The 11,280-nt window shown below is 42.1% G+C and overlaps 1 protein-coding gene across 1 annotated transcript in view; it reads left to right on the top strand.

Annotated features, from left to right (window-relative positions):
- CDC123 (cell division cycle 123) overlaps positions 1-10,868 on the top strand; it is a 458,927-nt gene extending 448,059 nt beyond the window's left edge. The window contains exon 13 of the mRNA XM_078674168.1: positions 10,239-10,868. Coding sequence (XP_078530294.1) covers positions 10,239-10,277 — 39 coding nt within the window. The 3' untranslated portion in view covers positions 10,278-10,868. The remainder of the gene's footprint in view (positions 1-10,238) is intronic.
- The last annotated feature ends 412 nt before the right edge of the window (positions 10,869-11,280 follow it).

Raw genomic sequence — 11,280 nt, forward strand, 5'->3', positions numbered from 1 at the left:
AGGGTGATCACTTCCGGCATGTCTCTGGGCCCTATGGGATTGTTTTGCATGTCCATGTTCATGAGGTTCGGGTCAGCGCCATTCGGCCTCCCCAGAGCTCACCTCTTTATGCCAATCCAAAAATATGTGACGTCGCCCGTCGCACTGCAAATGGCTCCACCTCCAAGTCCGGCGCTGATGCCGCCCCACCTTCTTAGACCTTAACAGAACCGAGCTTAGCACCTCTGGCTCCTACAGACTCTGAGCTAGTGCTCCTCACGGAGGGTCACAGATCTAGAAGAGTGGCCCAGAGAGTGTTGAAGGAGTAGAGATACTGCTCAGAAGTGTATCTTATGAAAAACGTTTTTAGCACCAATTTGGAGCAGTCACTAAACCACGTACACCTTCGGAACCCGCTGCGAAGCTGGACCAGGGCTTCAGCTTATTCCATGTGTTCTGAACCGTTGTCCCCTTCAGTAATGCTCTGCTAGATCCAGTACTTGCTACATGAGAGCAACTCACTCCTTTCCCGGCAGTGAATAGGACACTGGTAAGACATTATTGTCCTTGTCCTGGGGAACCCCTCTTCTTGTCTGCACACACTTCTCCAGAAAGCTTGGTGATCCAGGCAGCTTGTACTTAAGGGAAGGTGTCGAGGAACCTCCCAACCACCCCTACAGACAGAGTCAATGCTCCTAGAGGCTTGGGGCCAGAAAATCTTTTCTACTGTAAGTATGACATTAAAATCTCTAAATGCCAGGTGCCTCTTGGCCAGTTATTAACATGGCTTGCGGGGAATGATCCAGCTAGTTGTCCCTCATGTTCTGGATTTCCTTAAGACCCATTTTTGGAGGTCTTTAGGGTGGCTATGATTATTAAATGGGGACTGGATATTGCCAACTTGGTGGCCTGTGCAATGTGATCCAGGGTCCCTGTATTACTTCTGCCTGCTTCCCATTTCACCTGTGGACTCATTGAAAACATGTTTGCTTCTATGGACTACTTTTCCCATAATACACAGACTAGTATTCATAGAGACCCTGCAATACTTCCAGTTAGAGTAGTCCTGTTGTTCCTCAGCACTGGATTATTTCTTCCAGGACTTAAGTGGGAATTGCCCTCACATGTAACTAGTGTTGTACAGCCCAGTCGTGACTCTGCCCTGGGTGTGCTTCAGTCTGGAACAGCTTATAAAATGCCAGTGCCTGAAGCTCCTCCTTCTTGCATTGAAGTTTCAACCTCCATGTTTCAGAACTCTTTTTGTCTGTTTCCCCAACCAATTTCTGAATTGCTTTTGCCACAGCCTATGTTCCTGTTCCTGTTGTGCTTGCTGGAAAGTTCTCCCAGCGTTGCTTTGCTTTTTCCTTACTCCCTTTTCTGGCTTTTGTCTACAGTCATAAGCAGCCCCTGGGATTGTTCCATAGCTCTTGTATTTTGTCCCCAGTCTCCTAAAATTTGCCCCTCGCTTATGTTTCCTTTCTCTGTATGTCTCTTGCAGTCTCTATTTCCCTTAACGTTCCAATTTCTTGCTTTCGACAATTCCTAGAATCCTTGTGATTGACTTGCCTGGTTTCTTTCCTTAGTTTTTTCTTGAATGCCCTGCTCCTGGCTATTTGCTACAGCTCTTAGATTTCCTTTCAAGTACTTGCTCTGTGTACTCCTCTTGGCCTTGTGTGTCTGGTAAGTGTGCTATTTTGCCTCACCTGTGTATAACTTTATTCTTTTTGGGCAGGGTTGGCTCCTGGAATCCGGGAGGCAATTCCTTCACCATACTTTGTCGTATGTTATAGTTAGTCCTTAACTGTGACAGTGTAACATGTCAATTTTGTTTAGGAATTGCCACTATGTCTCCTACCAGACACATTAGGGATTGTCATGTGTATGTAAGTACAATACTTGTTTGTGCCCTAGGGTTCAGATACAGGATCACAGCTGCCTCTATTCTCTGGGGTTTGCACGGTGACTATTTGTAAGAGTAATCTGTACAGAAACATTGACTGTGAGAAGTTCTGGCTCTAGCTCCATCTCTGAGCTGGTGGTGGACTTGTGGTGACGTCACTGGAGCTGTAAAGCAACCAACCACCTCAACATCAGTAGCATTGTTTCTAGTGGTAAACTATTGTGTTTTTCCATTCTTGATTCAGTTCCCCGTTTTCTCTCATTACTGTTCCTTTGCCTTCTCCATCCTGTTCTTGTGCTTTACCTTGTGTGTATGTTCTTTCCTGGTGTATGCCTTTACCTGCTCCTGTGCATCAGCACGCTAATTACATAGGCAGATATTACTTGACTTTGAGTCCATAACAGTATGTGAACAAGCAAGAGAAAGTAGGGTCCCAACTCCTCCATCAGGAGCCGTTGGGGCTGTCTTGGGTTGCTGCATGTCAGACCCAACAACCTGAGCCGACTCTATCTTGCCAATCACGAGTGGCATCTTATTACAGAAGTATCCCTGCATATTTTTGCCCTATGGGGCACTTTGCAGCTGGACTTGTTCATCCCATCGGAAAATGTTAATTGCCAGACCTCTAGTATCTGTTTAGGGAAGCCTTGGGGGCATTTTAGGTGGTACTTTGTGCTTCACTAAACATTTACACACATACCCTTGATTCTACGGGTTCTGAGTAAGACTTTCCAAGACTGGGCATAAGTCATTGTTTTCGTCCCAGGTTGGCTGAGAAGGATGTGGTACGCAGACCTTTTGAACCTCTCCCTATATCACACCTTCAACTTCCTTTATGGGCAGATCTGCTCTCCCAGTCGAGAGGGATACTGTGCACCCTAAACTTCAGAGCCTCCACTTATATGCCTTTAGCTTGAGTGGGGAAACCTAAGCTCCTTGCTGCTGCCTCTGGAGGTGGTAGACATCATCTTGTCTGCTCGCCGCCCTACCACAAAATCTGTATATTCTAGGAGATTGAACAGCTTTGTCTTGTGGCATGCAGACAACAATGTTGATCCCTTGCAGGCCCTGTTGTCAGACGTCTTCCAATTCACTTGTTCTCTTGCTCGGAGATGGTGTGCGGTGGGCACTGTCAAGGTTTATTTAGAATTTACGAAAACTGAGGAGTTAGGTCCCGGGACACAGGGTAAGCTGGACCATAGAATAATTTATGAAGAAAGAAATGCCGACCCTGCAGTTTTTGATGGCTATTTTAATTCAAGCAACAAACCAAATCTTTGTTATGATTTGTATGGTCTGATTTATTTAAACCATTTACTTTTTATATAAATCTCATTAATTTAAGGCATTAATTGCATGAGAAAAACACTACGTGCATACAATAAAACATATACAAAAAAACATTTAGCTCAAAAACATTTGACAAAGAATATTTGACAAAAGAACATGTGACAAAGTAACATACAATCATTTAGTGTACATAAATATGTGAATACAATAATACGAGAAGCGTCAATCGTTATATGATATTTAGCAAAAACTTAATTATAAGAATAAAGCTGTTCGCAGTAAGGACCAAGAGACAAAATAAATTGTAACAAATACAAATTTTTCAATTGTCTGATTAATAAACAGATCACTTAAATCCTTTCTGCTATTGCCGACGCGTTTCGAACTTGCTCTGTCATTTGACAAGTTCTCATCAGGGCTTTCTCGTTTTAGTCCTATGAAAATTATGTACAAAGAAAATGAGTGAGATATTATGTTCCTCATTTTCATCCCCTATGTAAATTGCCCTCTACCACAACTTATTCGAAAATATGTACCTTTATTTTCAAGTTGGCAGCGGGTTTCCAAATGTTCAAGAGATCTTATTCAGTCAATGTTGGGCGTTTTCTAAAAAATTACAACAATCCCAATTACAAAATTGTAATGGTCGAAACAGCCCATGCCTAGGATGCCTGGGAGCACTCTTGGAAATTACCTTAGAGCCGGTGGTCTGCACCTTTATTTGGAATGTGTTCAAATCAGCCGTGCGCTGGACAAAAATCTACTCCCAACCGCCAGCCGGCGGTGGCCACGTCTTTTTGCTCCTACAAAAAGGTTTAGAGTGACTCGACTATTCAAATAGGTGTACAAGAAGGCGGTCAAAACGGGGAGCAATGCCAAGTGCCTACCTTATTCTTGGCGCTCGGATTATTTTCTTTCAGTTCCCCTGTTAATCGGACCTTTAGTCGGTTTCAGTTCGATTTTCTTATTCTGAAGTGACAAGCACAATCAATGAGGGCCCGCTACTCTATAATGCGAGGCGTTACTTAGTGTTACCTGTCTTGGCGCTTACCTAAGTATTGTAGATCTTGAGGTATAACTCGCTCCCAAGTGCACTCCACACCAATTCGAAGAGTCACTCGGCAGACTGGGTCGCCATCTTAAAAAGGGACACGTGATCGATTGGTCGTGTCACATGACTACCCAGGCTTTGTGGGAATTGTAGTCTCGCTTTGCATTCTAGTATTTTCATAAACGAATGCCTGCTTGAAAGATTGCACGTGAGCACTGTGTATTATATCAAGTGGTTTATAGTCGTGAAATTTCAGACATCGAGTTCAGTCCAGTTTGTAAACTGTTGAAGCGCAATATTAGGTACGCTTCTTTCCTCAATAAGACATCATCCACATCTTTAGCATGTTAGGCTTGAGTCACTGTGTAAAGGACCGTCCACGTGAAGTCTGTTTCAGTGTGTCCACTGTCAACAAAATGTTGCACCATTGGAGCGGTTAACACTTTTGTTTTTATTCGTGACCTGTGCTGTGTTATGCGAGTGTTGACCTGCTGGTTGGTCTTTCCTATATACAATTTTCCGCATCCGCAGATAATTGCGTACACGACATTTCGTGTTTTGCAGTTTGAGAACCCTTGGTTCTTCCACCTAACATTTTTGTGTATGAATTCACTACCCTCGATTGTTGTGTCACAAGAGACAAAGTTGCCACATCTGTGGTGTCCCTCAATCGGCTTGAATCCCCACATTGACAATAAGTCATGTTTAGGTTTTTCAATAGTGACATCAGCACGCACCAATTGCTGTCCAATACTGCGGTTTTTTTTATATGCAAAAATCGGTCTAGGAAAGGGGCATTCTAGTCCCTCCAACAGATGCCAATTTTTAAGTATGGTCTGTCTGAATTTATGGGTATGAGGACCAAATGTTGTGACACAAACCAATTTTTCCATTTCAGGCTTCACTTTACTTTGTAATAGGCATTCCCTCGGGGTGTAGCGTGCTCTTTTGAAAGCATGTTTTAACAGCTTCCTAGGGTAACCTCTGCTTTTCATTTCCTCACAAAACATTTCTCCGTGTAAGTCATAGTCTGCTACCTCGGAGCAGTTCCTCCTGATGCGAAGTAACTGCCCGTAAGGTAGATTTGTTTTTAAATTGCGTGGATGCGCACTACTGTGATGGAGAATAGTATTTTTGTCCGTCTTTTTTCTGAAAAGAGATGACTTCAGAAGACCGTCAATGCAGCTAACTTCCACATCTAAGAATGTCATTTTCGTGTTACTTTGTTCCATAGAGAATTTAATGTCACCATGTTTGTTGTTTAACCATTGATGAAATTCCATCAATTCGGTCTGGCTCCCCTGCCACAGGAGCCACACGTCATCAATGTATCTTAGCCATTGTTTTATACATTTCTTGTAGGGGTTATTATTTGCCACAAATTTCTCTTCATACTGTGCCATAAACAATATGGCCCTCTCCGGCGCATAGGGACATCCCATGGCTGTCCCCTTAATTTGGAAAAAGAACTCGCCATTAAAGCAGAAATAGTTCTTTTTCAAGGTTAGTTCAGCCTTGCGGGATTTGCGTATAGAGGGACGTGACGTCCATAGTGACCATTATTTCCTCAAGTGGATTGAATTCTAGACCCTCTATTTTATTCAGGAAATCGGTGGTATCTTTCAGGTATGATGTCACATTACAGATGAAGGGCTTTAGGAAAAAATCCACATATTACCCTAGGAAGCTGTTAAAACATGCTTTCAAAAGAGCACGCTACACCCCGAGGGAATGCCTATTACAAAGTAAAGTGAAGTCTGAAATGGAAAAATTGGTTTGTGTCACAACATTTGGTCCTCATACCCATAAAATCAGACAGACCATACTTAAAAATTGGCATCTGTTGGAGGGACTAGAATGCCCCTTTCCTAGACCGATTTTTGCATATAAAAAAAACCGCAGTATTGGACAGCAATTGGTGCGTGCTGATGTCACTATTGAAAAACCTAAACATGACTTATTGTCAATGTGGGGATTCAAGCCGATTGAGGGACACCACAGATGTGGCAACTGTGTCTCTTGTGACACAACAATCGAGGGTAGTGAATTCATACACAAAAATGTTAGGTGGAAGAACCAAGGGTTCTCAAACTGCAAAACACGAAATGTCGTGTACGCAATTATCTGCGGATGCGGAAAATTGTATATAGGAAAGACCAACCAGCAGGTCAACACTCGCATAACACAGCACAGGTCACGAATAAAAACAAAAGTGTTAACCGCTCCAATGGTGCAACATTTTGTTGACAGTGGACACACTGAAACAGACTTCACGTGGACGGTCCTTTACACAGTGACTCAAGCCCAACATGCTAAAGATGTGGATGATGTCTTATTGAGGAAAGAAGCGTACCTAATATTGCGCTTCAACAGTTTACAAACTGGACTGAACTCGATGTCTGAAATTTCACGACTATAAACCGCTTGATATAATACACAGTGCTCACGTGCAATCTTTCAAGCAGGCATTCGTTTATGAAAATACTAGAATGCAAAGCGAGACTACAATTCCCACAAAGCCTGGGTAGTCATGTGACACGACCAATCGATCACGTGTCCCTTTTTAAGATGGCGACCCAGTCTGCCGAGTGACTCTTCGAATTGGTGTGGAGTGCACTTGGGAGCGAGTTATACCTCAAGATCTACAATACTTAGGTAAGCGCCAAGACAGGTAACACTAAGTAACGCCTCGCATTATAGAGTAGCGGGCCCTCATTGATTGTGCTTGTCACTTCAGAATAAGAAAATCGAACTGAAACCGGCTAAAGGTCCGATTAACAGGGGAACTGAAAGAAAATAATCCGAGCGCCAAGAATAAGGTAGGCACTTGGCATTGCTCCCCGTTTTGACCGCCTTCTTGTACACCTATTTGAATAGTCGAGTCACTCTAAACCTTTTTGTAGGAGCAAAAAGACGTGGCCACCGCCGGCTGGCGGTTGGGAGTAGATTTTTGTCCAGCGCACGGCTGATTTGAACACATTCCAAATAAAGGTGCAGACCACCGGCTCTAAGGTAATTTCCAAGAGTGCTCCCAGGCATCCTAGGCATGGGCTGTTTCGAGCCATTACAATTTTGTAATTGGGATTGTTGTAATTTTTTAGAAAACGCCCAACATTGACTGAATAAGATCTCTTGAACATTTGGAAACCTGCTGCCAACTTGAAAATAAAGGTACATATTTTCGAATAAGTTGTGGTAGAGGGCAATTTACATAGGGGATGAAAATGAGGAACATAATATCTCACTCATTTTCTTTGTACATAATTTTCATAGGACTAAAACGAGAAAGCCCTGATGAGAACTTGTCAAATGACAGAGCAAGTTCGAAACGCGTCGGCAATAGCAGAAAGGATTTAAGTGATCTGTTTATTAATCAGACAATTGAAAAATTTGTATTTGTTACAATTTATTTTGTCTCTTGGTCCTTACTGCGAACAGCTTTATTCTTATAATTAAGTTTTTACTAAATATCATATAACGATTGACGCTTCTCGTATTATTGTATTCACATATTTATGTACACTAAATGATTGTATGTTACTTTGTCACATGTTCTTTTGTCAAATATTCTTTGTCAAATGTTTTTGAGCTAAATGTTTTTTGTATATGTTTTATTGTATGCACGTAGTGTTTTTCTCATGCAATTAATGCCTTAAATTAATGAGATTTATATAAAAAGTAAATGGTTTAAATAAATCAGACCATACAAATCATAACAAAGATTTGGTTTGTTGCTTGAATTAAAATAGCCATCAAAAACTGCAGGGTCGGCATTTCTTTCTTCATAAAAAAAGGTTTATTTAGAGGCATTGTCGCCATTCCTCTATCTTCCCTGTTCAAATCCTCTATTGTGATGAGGTTCCTTAAGGGGTTCAATAATTTGTAGTAGTGGAACCTGAATCTCATTGACTATTAAGACAGTATTTTTGGTTGGCATTCGCCAAGATGGGTCAGTGAGCTACAAACCATTTGCATCCTTTTTCCCAAGGTGGTTACTCTTTTCCACCTGGGTCATTCCATCACCCTTTCATTGTTCTGTCCTGCACCTCATCCCATGAAGGAGGAGTAGCTGCATCATCTGGATCCTAGGTGGCTGTTTATTTTTTATATTGACTGCAGTAAGGACAAGCAGCTCTTTTTTTGTTATTGTGGAAATAGAAAGGGCAAAACAGTTCAAAAGCAGACATTGTCCCTCTGGATTGTGTGGATCAAAATGTGCTATGCTCTTGCCAAAAAGGTACCACCTGAGTGAAACAGGGCCCATTCTACCAGGGGCCTTGCAAGAGGTGTTCCCATCGCAGATATCTGTAAGGTGGCAATGTGGGCACCCTTGCACACCTTTGAGAAACACTACAGTTTGGACTCCGATGTGCATAGAGATGGACACTTTGCCAGATCTGTTCTGTAAGATTTCCTTAACTGACTATTCATCAGCCCCCTCCCCCTCACCACCCAGAAGGTATTGCTTGGGAATCTGTTCAGGAGTTGAGGAATCTGCCGGTGGAAGTATCCATCAAAAGAAAAAGTTACTTTAGGTAACAATCTTTCTGGAGCTTCAGCCTACCCACAGTTTCTTCACCGATCCCACCCACCTCCCGGTCTGATTAATGGATGTACAGGGACAGTGTTAATAAGGTTCTAATTAGGGTTATGCATTATACTGTAGCTGATCGATATTGCTCCATTTTTTCACCTCAAAGGCGAAAAAAATAGATGTCAACTGGTGTTGTTGCATCAGGGTGGGCGGTTTACGGGTTTGACGTCACCAGACATTGCTTCTGGTGCCAAGTATTGAGCCAGAGTCCCCTACCGGCATCACACAGCTTTGAAGCTTCCAGATTATTCAGCAGGTGCCAGATTTGCAGGTAGATAGAGTATCCACCTGAAAGATTGTTATAGAAGGTGAGGGGCTTTTTCTTTCAGTCTTGCAAGAACGAAAAGTCCGTTTGATGGGTAAATATGAATTAAACGTAAACATATATTTTTTTAAAACTCTAGGTCAAAGTAAAAGATGTAGGACGGAGGAAGCTGCAAAGGGCACTATAGAGAGCTTTGAAGTGGAGCAGGACAGTAGGGTGAATCTGAAGAGATTTCTGAGCTCATTGGTCCTTTTCCACGACTGACGATTTCTAGTCTGCCTCTTTTGTTATCCTTGTGGTTCCTGATGACTACTTCTATCTGCAGATTTCTCACCTTTGAAGATCCCAGGTGCAGCCTGGATCTATACACTTTTGTCATAGCTCTCGGGTGCCGGGAGAGGGCTCTGGCTCCATCTCTGCACTGGAAGTGGAGTTGTGACGTCACTGGAGCTGTAAAGCAGCCACCTCCACATCTGTTGCATTTTTTTTCTGGGTCCAGATTGCGAGTCCGTTTTTCCAGGTCCACAATTTCTCCCTTTACCTCGTGAGGAAAGAAATTTGATGCAGTGCAGATGATCAAGTCACCCCCTTAAAAGTCGGGGTACATACCCTCTTGAAGATATGATAGACAAATGCCTGAAGATAAATCCAAAGGCAGTAACGGAGTGAGCGACCAAATCTAATATGGCTAGGGCTAAAGACGAGCGCAGAAGTAGTTGGCGCTCTAGATCTCGTTCTGTGGCTAGATAAGATCAAAGTCCCCCTTTTGTTCCGCTGCCTCACCAACATTATGAAGAGGAAAAAAGTACATGGCCACAAAAAGAAGCAGCAGCACTCTAATTCTCACAGAAGAGCCACCCAGGAGCAGTCAACAGCCAAGTTGCTAAAGTTCTGCCCCTCGCTATTACTATTTATTTACATCAGCCATGTAAACGAAAAGCCTTAATATGCACCCGTAAGACCTGACGCTCATCCTATCGGGATACATAAAATACTAACTCCAGGGAGGTAACATTTGTTACTTTCTTTAACAATTGATAACCCGTGACGTAAGATTGGGAATAGACGTTACCGATTTTTGCATGCTTGTGTGCAGGATGATGAAGTTTATGTGCATTGTGTTTAGCAACTCCTTTAACAGTTAACCTTTCCTTGACAGAAAAGAAATCAGCAAGAAGAGGACTCCGACGATTCATGAGGAACTGACACTGCACTAAAATGATTACTGCAGAAGAAGTTGCGATAAGATCCTCCTGAAATATTGGCTTGGAGCAGAGGTCGAGCAAAACTGTCACTTCTTTGTTCAACAAAAAATCCAAAATTTTGATTCTGCTGAGGCACGTATTTGCATAAAAGTGTTTTAAAGAAGCGGCATTGCCAAAGTGGCAGCCAGCATTGACTGAATAATTCTGATGAAGGATGGGTACATTGCTGGGGCATCTGACTAAAATTCACACAAGATTGTTAGAGATGGTCTTTCCCATTGAATAAGCACCACACATTTTATTAAATGGCAAGCATTGATTAGATTCTCATTTTTCATGGTTTGGGACAATGATTTTAAAACTTACACAAATTATATCTGGATCGTCGCCGGAAACGTTTTTTTATGCTTTTGATTGCTAAAGGACAACTTTTTTGGGTTGCGAAAACTAAACTACAGAGAGATCGGATCCAAATCTCAAAATAGCATTTCTTTTTACGTGACTTAAAAGTCCCTTTACACCAGGAATGTCGTGCATACAAATAAATGCCTGATCTGTACAATGAGATAATTATTAAAACGTGTTGTGAAGATGTGTTGTACGTTTGAAAAACAAAAATTATGTGGCTTGTGTGAATGCTTTAAAGGGCTAAAGTTAGACACTCGATAGCCATCTTAAGAGTGAAATATTCATTTTGAAAGTTGGTACCTGTCATTTCTTAGCAGATGCTCTTCACAAGTAAAACTGGATCTGTTTTTGTCTATTCATAGTCAAATATTTTTTATTAAAAATAAACCAAAGGTTATTACAAGTGGTTACGGCAGATAACTACATGAAAGATCCCAAAATAAGCCTAAAGCCACAGAAAATAAACCTCTGTCTCATGTCCACCAGTTGGTCTACAAATCAAAAAAGACTCAGCTCTTCCTCAACTGTACCCCAAGATTAAATCAGATGTATTTGTGTGGTGGGGATGTAGGCCCACCAGAAAGCATA

Source organism: Lissotriton helveticus, chromosome 1_1, assembly GCF_964261635.1.
Source record: "Lissotriton helveticus chromosome 1_1, aLisHel1.1, whole genome shotgun sequence".
NCBI classification, from domain to species: domain Eukaryota; kingdom Metazoa; phylum Chordata; class Amphibia; order Caudata; family Salamandridae; genus Lissotriton; species Lissotriton helveticus.